The sequence below is a fragment of the Doryrhamphus excisus genome, chromosome 7 (genome assembly GCF_030265055.1).
Source record: "Doryrhamphus excisus isolate RoL2022-K1 chromosome 7, RoL_Dexc_1.0, whole genome shotgun sequence".
NCBI classification, from domain to species: Eukaryota; Metazoa; Chordata; class Actinopteri; order Syngnathiformes; family Syngnathidae; genus Doryrhamphus; species Doryrhamphus excisus.
The window spans coordinates 12,461,120-12,485,650 of NC_080472.1; the positions used below are offsets into that span (position 1 = coordinate 12,461,120).

A 24,531-nucleotide genomic window follows, 5' to 3' on the forward strand; every position below is an offset into this window, starting at 1 on the left:
GAGTACAAAAATACCAAAACATTCATCTGGATCATAAATAACTGAACTTTTTCCTCATCGTTTTCTATTTTATTTCGAAATGAAATGGAACACACAGAATTACAACAGAGGCACATTTTGGTCATCTATTTGCATTGCAAAAAAACAGTAAACTTAAGATAATCACAGTCACACTGTCAAAGAGGAATTAATTCAGTTGCTGGTTCAAAACATGATAGTTTGTGTAACATACCAACATGTACTGGAAGCAAACAGGTGCATACAGTATATATTGAGCACCTTGCGGACTCTGCGTGAAATTACAGCACAACAGTCATGAGACGTGAGATGAAGCCCAAAATGTCCATCGAAAAGACAAGATGAAGCAGCATCGTTGCAAAGAGCATGGTGACACACGGCTGAGTGTGTAAACAAGTGTAAAACGTAAACGTAGGTAGACTTGACAGGCACTAGTTGAGCGAGGCATGTGTTGAAAACACATTCAGCGAGTTGAAAGACAGGAAGTGCTGATGAAACCCGAACTGAGCCACAACCGCATTCCAATCTTCACTCTCGGCTACGTGATTGTTTTATAGAAAATAGGATCCATTTTTCATCCATAATTTCTCCTGAGCACAACATATAATAACATGGTCACCGGTATCGTTTGTTTTCTTCATGGCTTCATTCTTAATACAACTGCAGATATATTGTGGAGGCACGTCTTGCATGTATTGTATGCATTCCGGCAATAATAAATCTCAATATTCCATGGGACCACACAGGGTCAAGTGGGAAAAACTAATGAGACACTTGCACCGTAAGCAGACTCAAGAGGCGGTTATGAGATGTGTCCACTTCCACGGAGAAGTCCTTCAGAAGAAGATGCCGAGTCTTAACTCCTCAGTTGACTGGAGCGTCCCGCATCTGCACGCTTCCATTCTCCATGCCAAAGTAGGCCCGCTCTGCCATGCCCACAAAGAGTCCTGTTTCCACCACCCCTGAGAGAGGACACACCTCAGCACACGGAGCACGGCAAACGTAAAGCGCGGAGAGCCTCACCTGGAATCATCTTGATGGCACGGTTTATGTCCTTCCACTTCTGAGCGCCCTCAAACTTCCAGTCCACAATGAAGTTACTGTTGTCTGTCACCACGGGACCCTGACGCCCACAAAGACACTCGGAGATCAGATCACTCGTGACAATCAGTGTCCGAAATACACAAAAAGTTCTCAGGGTGTCCAAATTTTTTCTGACGAGATCCACATACAGAAAAACCGTTCAAACACGACATTTAACAAATCATAGAACTTACAGCTTTACTGACAGCCATTCTTAAGTTGGCCTCCCCTCCAAAGTGTTGGACGATCCTCCTGGAGACGGGGACGTAGGCCATGGGGACCACCTCGATGGGAACACCCTTCTTCCACTGCTGGCCCAGAGACTTGGAGTCCTTCCTGGGAGGAGATGGAGATTTTAAATGTCTTTCAAGGCGAGTCATCGATACTTTTAAGCTGCCGTCGCGCTTTGTTTACTCATACACAAACCTGTAATCTGCGACGACGATGAAATGTTTGGCGCAGCCTGCTACAATCTTCTCCTGAGTCAAGCACCCACTGAGCGACAAAGGACGACGACACAGAAGTTGATTAAAGGGGCAGAGGCTCTGCAGTCCTCAAGGAGGAACACTCACCCTCCACCTTTAATTAACGTCAGATCTGCATCTACTTCATCTGCTCCGTCGATGGCGACATCCAGCTGGTGAGAATTAAGCAGAAACCAGTTAGAACAAAGAGCACTAATGTTCCTTTTTCCTCCTGGAAGATCACTTTTCTTGATTGCACTTTCCGTATCCACACAAAAGGTTTATAGGACTACTATAGAACTGCTTTAGCAGTACTTGGTTTGCGCTGGCTAACGTGACACTTGGTGGCAGCATCACACGGCTCCAGTTGTTTAGTCCCGAATAACTGTGGTATTCATTATCCATTAATTTGCACAGATAAGCAGTCATATACCTCAGGGTGTCTGTCCAGATCAGACAGCACCAGACCGTGCTGCAGAATCAGCTGACGGGCCTGATGGAAAACAAGGAAACAAGGCTTAAAAAGGAATTATTTGGGGAAAACAGATGAATTCCAAATTTTAAAACTGACCTGGAATGAGGTGGGGACACACACAATGTTCAGTTTCTCTTGGCGCACTCTCTCCGCTGTAAGAAACACATGAATACAACGTAGAGTCCAGCTCATCCCGTCTTGTTTTGCACACAATCAAACACTAAGTCAAATACCAGTCATGATGTGCTATATATATATATATATATATATATATATACACACATATACATATACATACATATACATACATACATATACATATATATATATACATATACATACATACATATACATATATACATATACATACATATACATATATACATATACATATACATATACATATATACATATACATATACATATATATATACATATACATATATATATATCACTATATTGACAGTTGCTATGGTACCCATTATGTCACTGGATGGTCATATCACCTCGTACTTCGGTATGTGACAAAAATAAAATAAAACTTAAACTCTATTAGGAAAGCAGGAAGTGAACAAATGTAACAGTTACTGATTGTAAAAGTACCAGATGGAGGGGTAGGATTTAATAAGCTTTGCTTCTTCCTACTCCTTTTGGACATGTGGAACTGGGAACTGATTATGGGATGGACTCAATTGTAATCTGATGCATGTTCAAATGAAATTAAACCATTACCATTACCATTTAGAGGGAGACAAAACATCTCCATTAAGGAGTCCCTCACCTAGTCTGTCCACCGCATAGACGATGGTGGACCCGCTGCCCACTCCGACCACCTGGTTGTTCTGTGGGACAGTAAACAAATACGGTTTAAAAGTTGATGTGCTTTCTTTCAGGTACTTCCTCCCATAAAAATGCATTTTTGGCTAATTGGAGACAGGAAATTGTCCACAGGTGGGAATGGCTACCCTGCCCTTTTTTCCCAGCTCACAGTTGGTTGAGCTTAATGAGGGCAAGCAAAATGATTGCATGGTGTTTAAAAAACTCGGTTTTTGTAGTTTTAAGTAGCCATGTTGCCACTTTCGAGTCCGGTCAAAGGTCAAACTAACAATTATCTACTATCTCACGGGTTTGTCACCTTAGTGTGTTGTTAGTGTTAGATGACAGCAGCCTGTATTGATAACAATTACCTCCCAGAAAAACAAGCTAGCATTACCAAAGTAGCACAGCGTGTGGTTTGGCTAACTATGCTAGCATAGCGTGGATTCGTAGCTAGAGAGGTGAATGCTGTATATTAGAATCACTACGACTGTAATATAAACAGTGGACATGAATGAAGAGACAATCATTATATACATCTTACCTGGACGTGGTTGTCCACCGCGGCGTATGCGGCTAGCTTCTTCGCCTCCTCCGCCATACCAGCAGAACGAGCAGCAGCACACAGGGGCGACGTGAATGTGCGGTTCCGGCTTCTGAGAGGCGCCGAGAACAGTGTGGACGATGTCAGGGATCCAGGCGGGAGTTTAGAGAAGGTGACCCACCCCCGAAGCCTCGCGACCCGGCCCATTCACACTCACAAAAACCCGCCTTCTCTACCCGGAAGCAAGAAGTGTGGCGTGTCATGTGACTTCCAACTCTGCGCAGGCGCAAGAAAGCAACTAGAAAGTGGAGACGCCTGTTGACAACCAACAATAAGACAATGGAGATGTCTGTTCATTCTCAAACGGAATGCTTGTAAATTAATTTAACGCCAAATACTGAACTTATGTGAAGCAGTAACACTCTACAAACATTGCTGTTTATTTATAAAGCTAGGGAGGTCAATATGCTCGCCTAAAGGTGGCGCAAGAAGACAATTTTATGTATTACGCGTCCAGTTTAGCGACATAATATGAATTTTTGATTTGCTAATAATGACATGAACATTGCAATAAAGGAATAAAATGCCAATTTATAGCTTACATTAGCATCAAGGTTTGATAGAAAGATCATGTCTGGTGTTATTGTATCTCCTTACTGCCGAGAGTGCCATCAATTATTGATGAGGGAGCCATATTTATACATTATAAATACATTAAAATACAAAAAAAAAACCCGATGGAGACATTTCTATTGAGAGCAAAACAACCCAAACATTTTTTACATCTACTACTTTTTATTTGGCAAACAGCTTGAGACAGTCTCTCTTCTTCAGTGTACATTATATATATATATTATATGTGTGTGTATATATATATATATATATATATATATATATATATATATATATATATATATATATATATATATATATATATATATATATATATATATATATATATATATATATATATATATATATATATATATATATATATATATATATATATATATATACATATATTTATTTATTTATATACTATAATAAACCAACACATTCTGTTTTTTCTCCTTTTTACATCTCACAGCTTACAAATATAGCTGATCTTTTAGACAAAATTACAGATTGTGTTTGACACCTAAATTAGTACGCTATATAAAAACCCACACGTCTTACATTCATGGTTAGAAAAGTAGGCTTTCTGAGAGAAAAAGAAAACATAACAGCACGTTACGGAATGTTCCAACTAAGTCATATTTGGGGGGGATGGGCACAAACAAGAGCGTCGGCGTGTCCTCTTGCCGTTATTCCAGAATGATCCGTACAGAGAAACTACCACCACCAACAACACGGTCACATTAGTGTAAGTCAGAAACAAACAAGAAGATAAAAAGTCAACGTTTTGCATCTGAAACTGTACATGTGACTCCGACTCTGCCAGCGAGGCCTTGAGACTTAAGGCCTCGGTCCAAGGATTATGCAAATGTCTCGCGAGACGCCCGGCTTAAGCTTGGACATCTTTCTCGCATCTCGAGCTGCACGAGGGAGCTGAAAAAAGTTATGCGTGTTAAAAAATACTCCCAGCCTTCTCGCTGAGCTTTTGGACACGGTATTGCTGGGTATCGACGGCCACGCCTTCTTACGTATGAAAAACAAAACAGAAGCTTGCAAATCTTAGTTTTGGGATTCCAAATCAATATGGGACATTTGGTACGGACACACAAATATGATGTGTGTGTTGCACTGTGACATGTAACACCGACATGAACCCCACGTGGGGCAACGTAAAGCTTCATAGATAAGATAAGCATTTACTAAAGACAAATATTTCAATCTCAATGCAACCTAAAGCAATAATATATTCTAATATACGCATCTGATGATTGAACGACATCTTTTGGTTTGTGCTGCCATTCTAAATCATTACACAATATATAGCTTTTTTTAATGTACTTTTTCACCTCCTCACCCGTTTTTATAGAGCAGACAGAAAGCAGGGCTAAGGTCGGGAATGGAATGAAAAGACGCGCGTCCTTCATGGAAAGTGGAAGTACAGCAGGATGCTAAAGGATCTAACACCGCATCAGCCTTCATGGTCTTGCAGATTTGGGGGCCAAAAAAACGATTTGTGAGAAAACCCGCCCATTCGTGCATTTTTTTTCCCCCCGAAAACACATCTCATTCACCCTGAGTTATTCATAATTTCTACACTTCTGACTCCCCCCCACCCCCTCACCCCGCTAGTATCCAGTGGAGCCACGAGCCTTGAAAATATGTCTGGTACGTGTGTGAGGCGTATTTAGTACTTAAACCCGTCCCTATGCATTTAACTTAGCGACTCCCTTCAGCGACAGGGTTATTGGTGCTCAATCCAATCCGGGCACGGCTATGCTGGAGCCTACCCCAGCTGTCTCATTCATTCACTCAAAGCTTTTGTCACATTCCCAAAAATGCCAGATTTTCCCAAAATTCCACAATATTCACACCAAAAATTTCCATGGATATTCCCATGGACATCGGGGTCATGTGGGATCAGTGGCTCACTAGATCCCGCAGATGGAACTCTGGTGAAGAAAAGCTTTCTGTGTATAATATCGCTGTAACTACAGGAGGTCCTGAAAACAAATCCACCGCGATAAAGGAGGGATTACTGTATACCACTGTGATAAAGGAGGGACTACTGTAGTATACCATTGCGATAAAGGAGGGATCACTGTATACCATGGGATAAAGAAGGACTACTGTATGCAAGTGTTTTTTGTCGTGATTGGTAACTATATTTGATATTACTTTTCAGCACTTAGCTTTAGCTTAGCTTAAAGTGTTTTCTAAATAAAGTTGGTATGGTGTGGTGCGTCCATGGGAATTTTTGGTGTGAATATTGTGGAATTTTGGGAAAATGTTGGGCATTTTTTGGAATGTGACAAAGCTTTGAGTGGATGAATGAACATAAAATATTATAAAATACAAAAAAAACGTGCACACCGTTAATTCCAAATGTGTCATATTTGTAAATAAACGATTCTGATGTGAAACCGTTTTTTGTATTATGTTGCGTTGTAGTTGTTTAGATATTTGATTTTGATATTTGACATTTAGATGTCACAAAAGGAAAACATCGGTGTCAAAGTGAAAGTTAGGCTTGAAATGCATCTTTTCACAAAAAGCTGTTTTTCTCCTTTGAGTCGGAAACAGATATTTTCCTGAAACTTACCTATGTTCTCCTGCTGATTACTAAAGAATGGAATCGTTCTTTTGGTTGGTTCCATGTTTCCATAGCCATACAAGTCACAGTCAACATCTCCTAAAACGGCCAGTGCTCTGAAAGATGGCTGGGATCGAACAAGTTCATAATCGATGTATTATTAGAATATGCGGAGGACCTAAAATGGCGCAGCCCTGTTGCAGACAGTGTTGGAACGCTTTGAATGCTTTCTTCCCAATAAAATGGTCTTTTGACAGAAAGCAGGAGAAATGTCTGGAATGGAAAGAAAAGACGCGCGTCCTTCAAGGAATGTTAAAGAGCACAGTGAGAAGAACATAGAAAAAAAAAAGTCCAGTCGTACTCCATGGAGACGTAGTTAACAACGAACCAACACGGTGTAAGTACGTCACGTGACTAAAGCGTCCCACGGTGAATGGTGCGGTGTCACGTGACACGACGTCATGTGACACACCGCCATTCCACCGCGTTGGCAGAGCTCGTACTTACACGGCGTTAGCGAGTAGTTCAAGGACTTAGCCACGAGCTAGCACACAGACATGGACACACTGCATTGGAGGGGAGGGGCTGTCCGTTGGACGTCCCGTGGAGATTCTGTCCATCCACTCCTCTTTAGTCTTTCCTCTGGTGCAGTGTTCTGCTTCCCCAGCGGAATGTTCTAATACAAAAATGGTTGCTTTGTTATTTTTTTTCCAAGTTCCTTGATGACTGCACAGTATTTGCATTGAAAAATATCTTTTTTCTTTGCCCTTCTTGGATTCCGAATGTCTGTACTGCATGCGGCGCTCCTTTCTTCTGTAGCTACATGTGCTGGGCATCCATGATGTCCAAGTATTTGGCCTCAATGATGCGAGGAAGCACGCTGTTCCTGAACACACACACATGATTCCAAGTTACAACAAGACATAAAAACATGTGACATAATCACGATACGCCACGTGGACTAGGTTTTGGGACAGCAACAGGAAGTCAAACATCAAGAAAAAGTAAATTCGGCAAAAACAGCGTCCACTTTTGACAATTCTTTGGAGTGTTGTTGTCCCTTTGTGAGGTCACGGGCCAAAGCCATCTCCATCCTAGCTCATGGCTCAAGGTCTAGTGGGCTTGGTCCAGACTTCGGACTCCAGATGGGAAAGTTGCATGCTCAAGTGTTGTTCCATAGCAAACTCATCAAAGCATGCCCTGATGGAGAAAAGGTTGGAAGCATACGACTGTCCAAGATGCCTTGCTAAGATGAAGAAGACTTTCGCGGAGGTGGGCTGCACGCCTTCTGAACGAGTCGCATACACACAGGAAATAATGAGCTACAAGCCAGCCAAGCTAACCGCTAACCAAATCAACAACATTAAAAATGAATCCAAACTGAGAATTGCTATCTTTTCAAGAGCATATTTTTCTATGGTATCTGATCATATTGTGCATGTGTACCTAATGAAGTACCGTGTGTGTACATGAAACGTCAAGGTGCGTTTGAAGTGCAAATAAATCCTCATTTCTCATTCTTCCTCATTCCTCATTTAGAAAACAAGACTGCACTTGACAATGTGGAGGAGAGGGCTCTGCATATGCAATGATATACATCCACGTCGTACATGTGTGGATATACATACATACATACGTACATACATACTACATACATACGTACATACATGCGTACATACATGTATGTATGTACATATGTACGTACGTATGTACGTACGTATGTATGTATGTATGTACATACATACATATACATACATACACGTATGTATGTATGTATGTATGTACATACATACACGTATGTATGTATGTATGTATGTATGTATGTCCAGTCGTGTATGTATGTATGTATGTATGTATGTATGTATGTAGTATGTATGTATATATGTATATACATACATACGTACGTACGTACATACATACGTACGTACATACATACATACATACGTACATTCATATGTACGTACATTCATACGTACATATATACATACGTACGTACATATGTACGTACATACATACATACATACGTACGTACATGCGTACATACATACATACGTACATATATACATACGTACGTACATATGTACGTACATACATACATACGTACGTACATGCGTACATACATACATACGTACGTACATATGTACGTACATACATACATACATATAGTTGTGTGAAAAACTTTTTCCCCTTCCCCTTCTACACGTCGTACATGTGTGTATAAACATACATACATACATACATACATACATACATACATACATACATACATACATACATACATACATACATACATACATACATACATACATACATACATACATACATACATACGTACATATGTACGTACATACATACGTACAGATGTAAGTACATACATACATATAGTTGTGTGAAAAACTTTTTTCCCCTTCCCCTTCTACACGTCGTACATGTGTGTATAAACATACATACGTACGTACATACATGCATACGTACGTACATACGTACGTACATACATACGTACATACATACGTACATTACGTACATACATGCATACATACATACGTACGTACATATGTACGTACATATGTACGTACATACATACATATAATTGTGTGAAAAGGTATTTTCCCCTTCCAGATTTCTAATTTGTTTGCATGTTTGTCACATTTCAACGTTTCAGATCATCAAACAAATGTAGTAAATATTAGTCCATGACAATGCAAAAAGCTAATAACTGGTTGGACCGCCCTTGGCAGCAACAACTGCAATCAAGCGTTTGTGATAACTTGCAGTGAGTCTCTTCCAGCGCTGTGTAGGAATGTTGGCCCACTCATCTTCGCACAATTGTTGTCATTCTGCCACATTGGAGGCTTTTCCAGCATGAAGCCTTGTGAAGGTCATGTGTAAGTCAGGACCTTGACTAGGCCGCTCCAAAGTCTTCATTTGTTTTTTTTTCAGCCATTCAGAGGTGGACTTGCTGGTGTGTTTTGATTCATTGTCCTGCTGGAGAACCCCAGTTGGATTCAGCCTGAGATGGTCAGACATGCTAAATTCAGGCAGTAGAATTCATGCTTCCATTTATCACAGCAAGTCTTCCAGGTCCTGAAGCAGCAAAACAGCCTTGGACCGTCACACTACCACCACCATATTTTACTGTTGGTACGACGTACATTTTCTTATTTTATAATCTATTCCAGACTGATAGATCTTGCTTCTTGGAAAAACTGCATGTAAATAAGAAATCAGGAAGGGGGAGAAGACTGTCCCACAAATGTACGTGTATGCATACATACAGTACATATATATGCACTTGTATATGTTCATACATAATGCAGAGCAAACATCTGCTGCTCTCAAACATCAGAGAAGCTTCAGCATCAGTAGTGTTTTTAAAACAAAACATGCTCAACTGAACCGCTGTGTGGTCGTATCTTCTAAAAGTGTCTGAGGTCTGACCTGATGGGGATGAGCAGGATCATGACCAGAGGGAAGATCATCTTCATGTAGGGGATGGGGTACATGCCAAAAGTGCACAGCACCAGCAACTGCATCATCTGCAGGAAGGTGAAGTAGTGGATCTTCCTCTGGGGCACTTTGCGGATGTAGTGGGTGGGCGGGTAAGACGTCTGCAGAAGTAAAGGTGGGGGAGAAGAAGGAGAAGAAGATCAAGGTCGCTTCCAGAACAATCTTCCCCCAGGTCCTTTCCCTGACAGCTGTCGTCTAAGGAAGCACTCAAGGAACTCGTGGGGAAATGTCTCCACTTGCAGATCGCGTGGTTGAAAATCAACGTGCAAATACAATTTGAAATGTAAAAGACAAGCGTCTTTACAGTCTGCTCGCATCGGGGTCATGTGGGATCAGTGGCTCACTGGATCCAGCAGATGGAACTCTGGTGAAGAAAAGCTTTCTGTGTGTAACAATGTCGCTGTGACTACAGGAGGTCCTGAAAACCAATCCACCGCGATAAAGGAGGGAGACTGTATACCACAGCGATAAAAGAGGTACTACTGTATACCATTATGATGAAGGAGGGATCACTGTATACCACCGCGATAAATGAGGGAATACTGCATACCATTGTGATAAAGGAGGGATTATTATATACCACCGTGATAAAGGAGGGATTACTGTATACCACCGCGATAAAGGAGGGATAACTGTATACCATTGCGATAAAGGAGGGATCACTGTATATCCTCGTGATAAAGGAGGGACTATTGTATACTGCTGCGATAAAAGAGGGATCATTGTATAATGCTGCAATAAAGGAGGGGTTACTGTATACCACTGTGATAAAGGAGGGATTACTGTTTCCCATCGCGATAAAAGAGGGACTACTGTATACCACCACGATAAAGGAGGGATCAATGTATACCACAGCAATGAAGGAGGGATCACTGTATACCATCGCAAAATAGGAGGGATTACTGTATACCACAGCGATAAAGGAGGGACTACTGTTTCCAATCCTGTGAGTGACAACAAGAGTGAGTGGTCTTCTCGCAATTAGATAATCTTTGATGTTTTTTCTCTCTGTGAAGCGCGAGCTAGCAAGGGCAGAGATGAAGTTGGAAAAGCTTGTAAACAAGCTGTGGTTGTTCTAAAACGCATCAGCTGTCAACCTGTATTACATATTTTGTAAAATGTGTTTTTGTTCATAGTTTGGTTGTCTGAAATGGACCAATAGGATTTATGTTGTTTCTTCGGAGAAAAATGTAATTTTTTGCACGTGTCGCTTTTCGTCTCGCCTTTGGACCAAATGAAAGAGGAAAACCAAAGTTCTCCTGTACATCGATTTTACTGTGCAGATCAGACTTGCTAATTTAGTTGGACCGGGTTCTGGTCCTGGTCCAGCACCGGGCATGCGGTCAAACGTTTGATGGGCAGACATCAAGACACACCTGCTCCTTGAGAAGGAGGGCCATGCGGTCACACATCTGGTTGCCATCGATGGAGGTGAGCGCGATGTAGAGGAAGAGGCCGTACAGGACGGGTTTGGGGATCCACTGCAGCGGGACGGGCAGCAGCAGCACCGACACTCCGATGAAGATGTTGGCGGCCAGCGAGGTCAGACGCGTCTCCTTCACCTGCACGATACTGACCACACCCACATGCGACACACGAATCAACACACGCTCCATCGTAGGATCTTGATGTCCAAGCCAAATCTGACTTCACTTGTTCTCGTGTCAATGGCGACTGATTGCAAATAAGCGATCTGCTGCCAACGTCATGCACTTGACTTTTTAGCTGCTAGCACGCTTGCAGCGACTAACTGAATATGCTAACTCAGCCACGACATTTGAACAATCCCAACGGCCCAGCCCAAAAGCGTATTTGATAGCGGTGTGAATCTCAGCACTGAGGGCGACTCGATACACATCTCGATGCACGGCCAGCGATACCGTACTTTAACGATACATGGAAATTTCTGGCGATACGATGCGATACGATTCAGCCTCTTCATGATGCGATACGATTATTACGATAATCATTTAGTTAAAATCAATGCCATCCAATATGGTCCAATTCAACATGATGCAAATAAGCAAAGGAAAACTACAAAAGAGATTTAGCGTTATTCCTTCTAGGCGCTTCACCAAACCCGGTGAATGCCAAGTGATATATCGATTAATATCGATTATTTTCCATACCTTTAGTATTTATACGTATTTTACATTTTATGGCAAAAAGAGGTGATGACGCAGCTCTCCGCTTATGCATTTCACTTCAGAGTACGTTTAAGTCCTAAAAACGGCCACAAGGTGGCAGAAGCGTACTTGATAAGAGCTGGGCAGATTTTAAGTGAAGGGGAAAACGTCACTAGTTGGGAACTGGTATTTTCCTGAAAGCTTCTAGTGCTGATGACTAAATAATAATAATAATAATAATAATAATAATAATAATAATAATAATAATAATAATAATAATAATAATAATAATAATAATAATAATAATAATAATAATAATAATAATAATAATAATAATAATAATAATAATAATAATAATAATAATAATAATAATAATAATAATAATAATAACAATAATAATAATAATAATAATAATAATAATAATAATAATTCATTCATTAATTTTCTACCGCTTTTTCCTCACAAGGGTCGCGGGGGTGCTGGAGCCTATCCCAGCTGCTTTTGGGCGAGAGGCGGGGTACACCCTGGACTGGTGGCCAGCAAATCACAGGGCACATATAGACAAACAACCATTCACACTCACATTCATACCTATGGACAATTTGGAGTGGCTAATTAACCTAGCATGTTTTTGGAATGTGGGAGGAAACCGGAGTACCCGGAGAAAACCCACGCATGCACGGGGAGAACATGCAAACTCCACACAGAGATGGCTGAGGGTGGAATTGAACCCTGGTCAATACTATTATTATTATTATTATTATTAAAATTATAATAATAATACATTTTATTTGTATAGCGCTTTTCAGAGTACTCAAAGACGCTTTACAGTGAAGAAAAAAAAATAAAGACTAGAGTTGAGTAAAAAACAAAGTAAACGATGCATTCAAATACTAAAAACAAGGCTACAAGCGAACACAAAAAGGTAAAAAGAAAAACACAGGAGTGGGACAAGTGAACAGCTAGTTTACTTATTGGTAAATCACTGCAACATATACGTTAAAGTTACTTTTATTCTTATACTGAAATGGACGTTAGCCTAGGAGTTGTTAGCATACGTTCAGCTGTCCCACTGATGTCATGAACACACTTGACAAGTGTATAATTAGACGTGGAATTACCATACTTTTATATTCATATTTCATATTCATATCATTTAGGGAGATGATGAACTTCACCTCTTCTGACTCTTAAGCAATCAGGCAATCAGAAAGGATGAAGGTACGCCCGCCCTTTCGGCCCCCCCTGATTAGCACGTGCGACTCACGTCTCGTAGAGGTGTCCTCCCTCCACACGCTGCTCCACGAAGGCCAGCTGGCGCACGTGCAGCGTGGAGTGCGGGAAGGCGGCGTGCATCCAGGGCAGCCCCAGCACCGACATCAGGATGTTGATGAGGCCCGACAGCATCAGGTCCCAGTGGTACGCCGTGCCCTTCAGGAGCCTGCAACGTCAAGCTCACGCTTTCAAACATACGTACACAGATTGGATTTACCTTAAAAACAGCACAGCAGAGTCAATGGAACATTCATCACATCATCCATACCTACAATATTATCATATAAAAACATATTAGCGGCACGTCTGTGTGTTATGAGGCGCACTCGGCACAAAATGAAAGCAACAGCAGTAAATCCAAAGGTCATGTTCTGTTGTTAAATAACGTTTAAAAACATAACATGTCAAGAAAATGACAAAGTGATGTCAAGACGTCACACGCCCTGTCAAAATAAAACGGCGAGTTCTTTTTGGCCTACAAAAGCCGTGATTACTCAAGTCTCGAGGGGGAAAAAAGTAGATAATCTTCTCAAGGTTAGCCATTGAAACGCAACGTGAATGTAGATGTTCCACGGAATCCTTCCTCCTCCTCTTCCTCCTCCTCCAGAAAAGACGGCCCGCCCACACATCCTCTACGCCAAAGACGCACTTTTGGTCAACCTCAACCTTTACGGCGCTACGCCGGCTTTTTATTTTATTTACATGTTAGTGAGGGATCACTGGTGTGCATGTGGGTTCACCCCGCCTCCCCCTTTCCCCCCGTCCAGTCTAAGGGATGTAAGAACACCCAAAAAACATTTTTGCATTTTTTCCGCCCAGAAAAAACATCTCGGTAATCATTTGTAAATTTGTGCCAATAGATGTAAAATGCTTCCTGTATTGGCGGCACGGCGGTCGAGTGGTTAGTGGTTTTCTTCAGCGTAAAGCGTCTTTAAAGCGCTATACAAATAAAATGTATTATTATTAAAATTTTAATAATAATAATAATAATAGCATTGACCAGGGTTCAATTCCACCCTCGGCCATCTCTGTGTGGAGTTTGCATGTTCTCCCCGTGCATGCGTGGGTTTTCTCCGGGTACTCCGGTTTCCTCCCACATTCCAAAAACATGCTAGGTTAATTGGTGACTCCAAATTGTCCATAGGTATGAATGTGAGTGTGAATGGTTGTTTGTCTATATGTGCCCTGTGATTGGCTGGCCACCAGTCCAGGGTGTACCCCGCCTCTTGCCCGAAGACAGCTGGGATAGGCTCCAGCACCCCTGCGACCCTCGTGAGGAAAAGCGGTAGAAAATGAATGAATGTTTCCTGTATTGTGTGTTTTCCATGGGATTATATTGACTATCCTATTTATTTTCCTCTCGATGGCCGCATGTTTTTTTGACATGACAAGTAGACACGAGCGCCACATGTCATCAAATTCCCCGGCGGCCTTGGCGGGCTATCGTGCTCTTGCAGAGGCATCAGCGTCCAGCCGTTCGCTGTTTGGCCCTCCGGCCAGGTCCGCCGCGTCAGGAACATCCAATTAACTCTGACAAAATGCAGAAGATAAGAGCCGAGAACGGCTCGGCCGTCACGACGAGGGACGCTACACGCGCTGGTTCAAATGTGAACTCCTGTTTTGGCCGCCAGGCTTCTCGACTCAGATGTCAACATTTGTGGTTCACTTGTCCGCGGTCCCTACCCGGGCGGGTCGGCCGATCCCGATCAAGGCTCAGTGGATCCCCAAAGGTCCTTTTCACGGGTGAGCGGAGGAGGAGCTCCGGGCGGCTGAGATGATCGGCATCCCATCTCAACCACACGATGCTGTTTATTCAGGAACGGAACACAACGGCTGCCGTGTGTACCTGTTCTCTGGAGCGTTGGTCAGCGACACCACGATGTTCTGGTCGATGAAGATGAGGAGGGCCAGGAGGAAGCCCAGGCCCATGGCGCTGAGCACGTTCATGGCCGACAGGCGCTCGAAGGGAGCCACGTTGAAGATGGGCCGATCGTGAACTTTGAAGACTGGAACTGAACACATCAACATTTCTTTATTTAACCCCCTTCTTGAGTTAGGGTCGCCACCGACTCGTTTTACATTTTAATGCATAAAAATAATCATAACATTTGTTTATTGCATCAAGGCTTTTTGACTTTGTCAGGAAACTCTTTTTCAACAAAATAAAACCAAGAAAATAATTTTTACTACATTTTAAAATGGTCTGGTTGAAATTATGACCACTGTATTGTTAGGGTCGGTTTGGACCCGGTTATAATAATAATATGATTATAAAGCAATATTTTGAGCCACAACTGAAGTCATAAGTGTCCAATTAGCCAACACAATGACAACCAGCTCCTCTTCTCATCATGGAAGCTTCAGGGGATTCTCATTTTGACCGCTTTTCCAGTATACCAGCAGAAAAACAAGGTCCAGACATGTGAGGGGAATTCACTCATTTGATTGGCTGATTTCACATTCACAATTTGGATCATGGAAAGAATGGCAAGAAGTACAGTGAACCAAGAATTTTCAGTACAGAATCGGACCCATTTTTATATTGTTTATGTTGCGGTATAGTTGATTAGATTTTGGATCGGTACCAAAAGTGAAAGTTACAATTCAAATGTATCACTTTGCACAAAGCTGTTTATTTCCCTTTTTTAGTTGGGAACTAATATTTTCCTGGAACTTACCTATGTTCTACTGCTGATTACTGAAGAACGTAAAAAGATATCGGATGGGAGTCTAATCTTTCCTCTGATAGGTTTATATAGCCACGGAACACAATATTCTCGAGATCGGTCCAAATAGTCTTAAATGGCCAGTAGTTTTTTGAAAAATGACCTTTTTACATTTTAGTATGCCTCCCGAGCGTTAGGCTACTTCGGGTGGGAATACACCACGGAACAGAAAAGCCACCAACCACCATGGAAGCTCTGAGAGAGGTATTAAAGTTCCACACTCACCACCATTATGGTAATGGTAATGGTAATGGTAATGGTAATGGTAATGGTAATGGTAATGGTAATGGTGATGGTAATGGTAATGGTAATGGTAATGGTTTCATTTCATTTGAACATGCATCAGATTACAATTGAGACATGTGAGGTGAATTCACTCATTTGATTGGCTGATTTCACATTTACAATTTGGATCATGGAAAGAATGGCAAGAAGTACAGTGAACCAAGATCTGGACCTGTTTTGCTTTTTCATTTCACTTTTTCTACCTTTTCTTGACATGAATATATATGGGTCAAAATTCACCCCAACACCATACATGTTTCTTTAGTGATTCATACTAAAATGAGAAAATAAATACAACTAATTGATTCAAGAGATATGTTCTATAGCCCTCAGTAATAGCCAGGTAACAAACAACCTTCAGTTTATTAATATGATTCTTTTGAGGTTCATTTTTGGAAATAGAAATGGAGGGGTATAGTGACAAAAAAGGCCTACATGCCCACACCAAAAGTATTAAAAGCAACATTTTCATGGATGAGGAAGCCTAAGAAGGTAACCAAGACATGAGAAGCAAATTTGATGGTAACTTATTGTTTTTAGTGTATTTTATAGCTGATTTAATACATGGGTCAAAACCGACCCGTTAACATAAGAGATGATACCAGAAAGCTAACACAAGAGGAAGGTTAAGTCAGCTAGTTTAGCATGTCGGGCTGCATCGGTGCTAGCATCGGTGCTAGCATCGGTGCTAGCATCGGTGCTAGCATCGGTGCTAGCATCGGTGCTAGCATCGGTGCTAGCATCGGTGCTAGCATCGGTGCTAGCATCGGTGCTAGCATCGGTGCTAGCATCGGTACGCAATGTAGCAAACAATCCTGGCTGGAAAAGCGCTGGACACCCACAAGTGTGTGAATGATCTTCCCAAAGTTCCGCCCGTGGACTTTTAAAGTGGAAAAGATCATAAATCTGCAAGGAATCTCACTTTGTGGCAGATTCCATCTTTAATCACATAACTTTCTTCTCCATCATCGTCTCATTTCCTGTTAAATCTCCTCCAATGCTTACATTTAGCGCCACATGACAACAGAATAATGGCTCCATTATCTCTTGACTGATTGTCTCTGGAGGAAAATTGGCCTGGCACTTCAATTTGAATCAACTGGGGGCTTTTGGTGCCGTTTTGCGTTTCGCCGTCTTCTGCGTTGGCCCTCGCCGAGCGAGCAGCTGCCGCCTTGGCAACGCCGAATGAATGGAGAGGACAAATGAAGGCAAACAAAAGAGGACACAACATGCTGTGAAAGGAGCGAATAAACGCCGTCGAGAGAGCGAAAGGGGAAAACCTTGAGGCGTGCACGTGTGATAAATATGTTTTTCATCAGCTGGTGAGATGTGAGGTTTATAGGGCAAAGAGGCCTTGAGATGTCCCCCTGAGGACACGCAGCCAGACGTTCATGGCTCACCTCGGCACCAAAAAACAGATAAACATTCATAACAAACATTCCTAATAAACGTCAGCGCAGACGCCACAGAAGTATGTTGGCTATTCCCTGGGCCGCGTGTGCCCCACATAGCTTTGTTGTTGGTTAAATGTTGCTTCGCTCTCTCCGAGGTGAGCAATTAGCATGAAAGCTTGTGCTAAAGTTATACGTTTGATCCATTGACGATGGATGAAAAGGTTGAACTTCACAAATATTTAGTGAATGCCTCGTCTCGCACTCGCCGGATAAATACAGTGCCATTACCAGGGAGGATGTACTTACTGTACTTTATTTACTGTGTACGCCAAAATGGAGTCAAAAAGAGGTGATGATGCAACTCTGTATTGATGCATTGATATTTCAGAGCACTTTTAAGCCATAAAAACGGCCACAAGATGGCAGTGCAGTTGACGAGAGCAGGGCGGGGTCATTTCGATGGAAGTGCGCCATGAAGATGCTTACAAATTTTAACGCACGGAGACGCACACGTGTGCACACACATAGTTCAGTACTGAATCTGAAAATTAGTAAATAAATTAAAAAAAAACTTTTTATGTTGTTTATTAGATTTTGGATCGGTACCAAAAGTGAAAGTTACAATTCAAATGTATCACTTTGCACAAAGCTGTTTATTTCCCTTTTTTAGTTGGGAACTAATATTTTCCTGAAACTTACCTATGTTCTACTGCTGATTACTGAAGAACGTAAAAAGATATTGGATGGGAGTCTAATCTTTCCTCTGGTAGGTTTTTATAGCCATGGAACACAATATTCTCGAGATCGGTCCAAATAGTCTTAAATGGCCAGTAGTTTTTTGAAAAATGACCTTTTTACACTTGAGTATGCCTCCCGAGCGTTAGGCTACTTGGGGTGGGAATACACCACGGAACAGAAAAGCCACCAACCACCATGGAAGCTCTGAGAGAGGTATTAAAGTTCCACACTCACCACCATTATGGTAATGGTAATGGTAATGGTAATGGCAATGGTAATGGTAATGGTAATGGTAATGGTAATAGTAATGGTAGTGGTAATGGTAATGGTAATGGTAATGGTTTAATTTCATTTGAACATGCATCAGATTCCAATTGAGTGCATCCCATAATCAGTTCCCAGTTCCACATGTCCAAAAGGAGTAGGAAGAAGCAAAGCTTATTAAATCCTACCCCTCCATCTGGTACTTTTACAATCACTAACTGTTACATTTGTTCACTTCCTGCTTTCCTAATATATTTTAAGTTTATTATTATTATTTTTTTATTTTTTTATTTAGCAAACATCAACTGCTTGTATTGTTTCTTGAATTGGCTCGTCGTTGTGCATTGTTTGATTTCCTTACTCAATCCATTCCATAGTTTGATTCCACATACTGAAATGCTATGGCTAGCATAACGTAGTCCTAGCATAGAAGTGTTTCAAATGTACTTCTTCCCTGAGATCATATTTCTCCTCTCTTGTAGAGAAGTATTGGATGACATTTTTAGCTAATTGCTTATTTTTAGCCTTATGCATTATTTTAGCTGTTTGAAGATGAACTATATCAGCAAGTTGAAGTATTTGATTTTAGAAATAAGGAGTTAGTATGTTCTCTGTAGGCGGCATTATGAATTATCCTTACTGACCTTTTTTGCAGTACATTTAGCCAGTGAAGATTGCTTTTATAGTTATTAGCCCATATTTCCACACTATTATCTCCTTATCACCTGTTTGCAGGAAATCGTATGTTGTTTCAAAATAAACCTGTTGTTGTGTCATGTGACCTGGAACTACGTCATCAACAACCGGGGCGGTGAAGAAGACAAAAAAAAGAAGAAATGATACTGACGCTCAATGTCGCTGAACAGGTACGACCCGATGAAGGAGAAGAGCAGCACTGAGATGGGCAGGGCGCAGTCGGACAACACCTCCCTCACTTTGGCGTGCAGGAACGGACTGTGGGACGCACACACGAGACAAGAGGACGGTCAGTCAAAGATTAGTAGTATTGCTACCAGCCCAACTACTGTATACTACGGTAGTAATGGTAGTCCTAGTAGCCGTTGTGTACCTCCTCTTAAACTGGTAGAGTGTGTACCCCATCCACAAGGTGCCCATCATGAGCAGCAGACAGAGGACGGGTCTTTCTCGCGTGCAGTGGATCAGCGTCTCGGGCAGGACGTGCAGCAGCGAGGACGCCGTGGTCCCCGTGGCCACCACGCTTTTGTTGCTCTCCAGCAGATCCGCCACGGGCCGCAACTCCCCCGTGCTGGCGTTGGCTAGCGTCGGCGGGTGGTAGTACCTCTGGAAGACTGGGGACGTGTGGACAGAGCTCAGTTAGGACAGAGTCCAACTACGCTGCAAAACATGTTAGTATCAATCAGTGGGGCTACACTATTTCCTGTATGATAATATGACATATTATTTATTGGCAACCTGTAATATGAAATTATTTAGCAATACAAACGAGTTGTTGGAACAGAAACCGTATGAATATCGTACCCCCCCCTCCCCTTCCAGTGTATTATGATGAATCCATGCCACCATCCTCCCAAAGGCATCATTTTATTTGAGTAATTTCATCATTTGAAATATCCATCAGTCACCAAAACCAAAATATGAAATAAGTGTAGCATGGTTGTAAATGATGCAGCATTAAACTGCAGGAAATCAAGTAAAGCATGCGATCGGTTAAGAGGTTAATGTTATGCTAATGATGCCGGGAAATTGAACGACTGTGAAAAAAAAAAATTCTGGGCGGGCGGGGTGGTGGCACCGACGCCAAATGAATGAATTAATGACATTCCTAACATGGTCTCCTTTTAGGAAATGAAACGGTGTGGGCGGTGGTGACGCTGAGCGGGACCAGGACGGCTTCATTTGCGATACCAGATCTCTCATCTTGTCTGCTGACTCAGCATTCCTTCCCGCCTGGGTCCTAATAACATTATTAGGGCGACTATTACCGCTAGAATCATTCATTCATTTTCTACCGCTTATCCTGGGGTCCACCCTGGACTGGTGGCCAGCCAATCACAGGGCACATACGTATAAACCAGGGGTGCTCACACTTTTTCAGCATGCGAGCTACTTTTAAAATGACCGAGTCAAAATGATCTACCCACTACAAAAATGCAAAACATCTATTTATTTTCAAATGTATTGAGGATTATTTGTACGTACAATGTATGTTGATGTACCTTACATAACCAAATGAGCCAATATTGCAAAACACACATAATTAACTATTAACATTTTTTGTAATTACCTCCACATTACTCCACATTTCCCTTCTTTGGTACTGCGATGGTAGAATGGCATATGAGGCAAACGCACTTCGAAAAAGACATTGTGAAAAAAAGTCCACCTCCCATTCCGTATGGAAGTGATATGTTTTTGCCTTTTTACTTGGTCCAGCTCCTTCACTCATTTTAGTGACCATAAACTTTAGCGAGGGCTTAAAATCTGACGCAATTCGCCGACTAGCTTAGCACTTTGCATCGCTGTTTACGCATGAGCGGTGACCTAAAGGTCAAAATTCAGTTGTCATCTGACTGGTTGTCCTGTATGTCAATCAAGTAACGGGGATGGATGATAGGCTGACATCGTAAGTTTGATTTGATTGGTCACCCGAAGGGCAACATTCAGTTGTCATCTGAATGGCTGCCCTGTATATCAATCAAGTGACGGCATTGATGCGAGGATGATATTCTTTTAATGTCACGCCGCGATCGACCAGTACCACCTCCGCGATCGACCGGTAGATCGCGATCGACTTAATGAGCACCCCTGGTATAGACAAACAACCATTCACACTCACATTCATACCTATGGACAATTTGGAGTGGCTAATTAACCTAGCATGTTTTTGGAATGTGGGAGGAAACCGGAGTACCCGGAGAAAACCCACGCATGCACGGGGAGAACATGCAAACTCCACACAGAGATGGCCGAGGGTGGGAGTCTCCTAGCTGTGAGGTCTGCACGCTAACCAATCGACTGCCGTGCAGCCCGGCTAGAATCTTTCAATCCAAACAAAAACTGTAAAAACAATAATATGATTCTATTCAACACGGCAATAAAGTTAATTCCACATCATCTATCAATAGTTCGGATGAAAGATTGAATCAAACCTGCCGTTCACTATTTCCACAGTCCACGTGTACGTCCAGCTTAGGACCTCGGCTGGAGAAGCTGGCCCTCGGTTGGTGGACGTCACCTCTCTGGTGGGGAAGCTGGTAAGCCAGGTAGACTCACCTCTAAAGAGGGGCTGCTTTAATCCACTCAGGGGTGGGTATTGTTGTTGCCCCCAGTCAACAAGACGGTAGTTTGGAACTGTTGTTTGCCCCAAACAGCAGTTTAGAAGACCCACCCTTTTTGGGTCCCTGGAGGGAGGCTCCCTCAGGGATTCCCTTGTTCTGCACAGTGAGGACCACGCCCCCGTGTATTGTTGCACCCACTGTCATGAACTAAGAACTACTGGTCCCAGTAGGATGATGCAGGCGCGTTAGCATCATAGCTTTATAGCTAGACTGACCAAAACAAATTGCTGCCGCCACTGAAGGCTTTGCTAAGTGAGCAATAAGATACATTTTCTCTTATCGTGACTCACTTTTGACGGTTCCCTTGACGGCGTCCACCACAAAGGCGATGGAGATGAAGAGAGCAATCACCTCCTCTGTTGACCTGAAGAAAACCAAATCAAGGAAAAAGAATGTGCTGTCATGGAGTAGGTACCCAACCACCCACATCATTAGGTACACTTGGGAAACACAAGCATGGCAAGTCCTGCTTTCTGAAGATGATGTTTACTTTGAAGCCATTTAAGAATATGTTCATTAGAATTGCGTAAGAACCTTTTAAAGAGCTTCATGACCAGGCTGACGTTGAAGACTCCTCCCAGGATGAGGAAGAAGCAGTTCCATAAGCCGATGCAGGCGTAGAAGGCCGGGAAGTCCAGGTTGTAGTCGTCGCAGATTCCTCGGATCACTGCAAGGTCACATGACTTAATGGGGAAAAAAATCCATGGTGTTTTTCCAAAGGGACGCTGGGATGGATTCCGGATTGTTAGGAAGCTAATCACTGACTCTTCAACAAAGAAGCTTCATCAACAATGTATTGATTGATTGATCGGTGTCAATCAATTCCACTACGTAAACAACAATGGAGGACGTCTTTCTCCTTGTTTTTTTTGTCTTCTTCTCATTGAATTGATCATTTAGGCTTCACTAATCTGTTTCTCCATCCCTTTATGGTCCATGTGTGAAGACAGGAATACCCCCAAAGAGAATAACCGCTTGGGACTTTAGCACTACTTTCAGGCCCCCAATGGAAGGGGACCAAAGGGCCTTGGTCCAAACTGCAACCAAGTGTGCCGCTTGATGGAAACCCAGCAGGTGCCGGTGGAATTTCCGAGGACAAACAACTAAAGGGCGTCACTTTTAATAACCGCAACCTCCGATTTGCCAGCGGGGGCTTTTGTCCTGCTGAAAATTCCCTCAGCTGTACTCTTCCAAGATCATCACACCGTTAACCCCCCCCCCAAAAAAAATGATAGCTGTGCTCCTAAAAACCACTTTCCTTTTTATTTAATGTGAGCCCAGTCACGCTAGCTGGCCCGCCAGGATGCTTTAAATTCCGCTGCTAAGAACCAGCGGCTGTAAGAGTTTATGTGGCGACGTGTGCGAGCTTCCCGACCCGCAGGGCGCTGATACAAGCTCTTATGTAACGTCAGTGGAGGGGATCAAGTCATGCCACATGGAAGATGCTGTTTGTTTCAGGGTGGATTCACCCACTGACTAGTTCAAGGTGTTGAGGAAATGTCATTATTTACCAGGGAAGGCAAGTCGTGCGGGAAAAAATATCGACTACATTTTTATCCGATGTTTTTATGAGATGTCAGCTGAAGGTTGAGCTTGTGGTTCCGAAATAAATCTGAGACAAACTATCGAAGAAGAAAGAAATACATCGTCTTCCAGTTTCCAAGGTTCATTTAGACCAGGGGTGGTGTGTTTGAATCCGGCCCCTTGCAAGTCAGATGTTTTATATTCATTCATTCATTTTCTACCGCTTATCCTCACGAGGGTCACGGGGGTGCTGGAGCCTATCCCAGCTGTCTTCAGGCTAGAGGTGGGGTACACCAGCCAATCACAGGGCACATATAGACAAACAACCATTCACACTCACATTCATACCTATGGACAATTTGGAGTGGCCAATTAACCTAGCATGTTTTTGGAATGTGGGAGGAAACCGGAGTACCCGGAGAAAACCCACGCATGCACGGGGAGAACATGCAAACTCCACACAGAGATGGCCGAGGGTGGGATTGAACTCTGGTCTCCTAGCTGTGAGGTCTGTGCGCTAACCACTCGACCGCCGTACAGTCGGATGTCTTATTTAGTAAAAAAAAAACAACAAAAATGTAAAATGAATGATGTTTAAAGTGCTCCTGAACTACACTTAAACAGATAAAATTAGACAAATAATAATAATAATAATAATAATAATAAAATAGTGTGTGTTAAATATATGTTCTGACAATTTTGTGGCCCACAAGTGAAAATATTTGCCCACCCCTGATCTGTATGACGAAGTCTACCGTTCCGTTTGG

General features: G+C 42.3%; 2 protein-coding genes across 8 annotated transcripts in view; both read right to left on the reverse strand.

Moving 5' to 3' along the window:
- Positions 1 to 47: 47 nt before the first annotated feature.
- rpia (ribose 5-phosphate isomerase A (ribose 5-phosphate epimerase)) lies at positions 48 to 3,670 on the reverse strand. Its single transcript, XM_058077673.1, has 9 exons — positions 3,401 to 3,670; positions 2,822 to 2,882; positions 2,137 to 2,192; positions 1,999 to 2,058; positions 1,674 to 1,738; positions 1,528 to 1,596; positions 1,296 to 1,437; positions 1,042 to 1,141; positions 48 to 980 (listed from the first exon to the last, which is right to left on the reverse strand). Exons 1-9 carry the CDS (start codon positions 3,605 to 3,607, stop codon positions 883 to 885), a joined length of 858 nt encoding a protein of 285 aa, XP_057933656.1. The 5' UTR covers positions 3,608 to 3,670; the 3' UTR covers positions 48 to 882.
- A 753-nt stretch (positions 3,671 to 4,423) lies between these two features.
- The window catches only part of slc4a11 (solute carrier family 4 member 11), an 80,711-nt gene continuing 60,603 nt past the window's right edge, over positions 4,424 to 24,531 (reverse strand). For all 7 annotated transcript variants that reach the window (XM_058077325.1, XM_058077328.1, XM_058077326.1 and 4 more), the window contains 9 exons: positions 22,775 to 22,907; positions 22,531 to 22,604; positions 19,990 to 20,230; positions 19,768 to 19,874; positions 15,360 to 15,525; positions 13,506 to 13,679; positions 11,489 to 11,684; positions 10,044 to 10,213; positions 4,424 to 7,491 (listed from right to left, as the gene is read on the reverse strand). In XM_058077325.1, the coding sequence (XP_057933308.1) occupies positions 7,425 to 7,491; positions 10,044 to 10,213; positions 11,489 to 11,684; positions 13,506 to 13,679; positions 15,360 to 15,525; positions 19,768 to 19,874; positions 19,990 to 20,230; positions 22,531 to 22,604; positions 22,775 to 22,907 (1,328 nt within the window). In that variant the 3' untranslated portion in view covers positions 4,424 to 7,424. The remainder of the gene's footprint in view (positions 7,492 to 10,043; positions 10,214 to 11,488; positions 11,685 to 13,505; positions 13,680 to 15,359; positions 15,526 to 19,767; positions 19,875 to 19,989; positions 20,231 to 22,530; positions 22,605 to 22,774; positions 22,908 to 24,531) is intronic.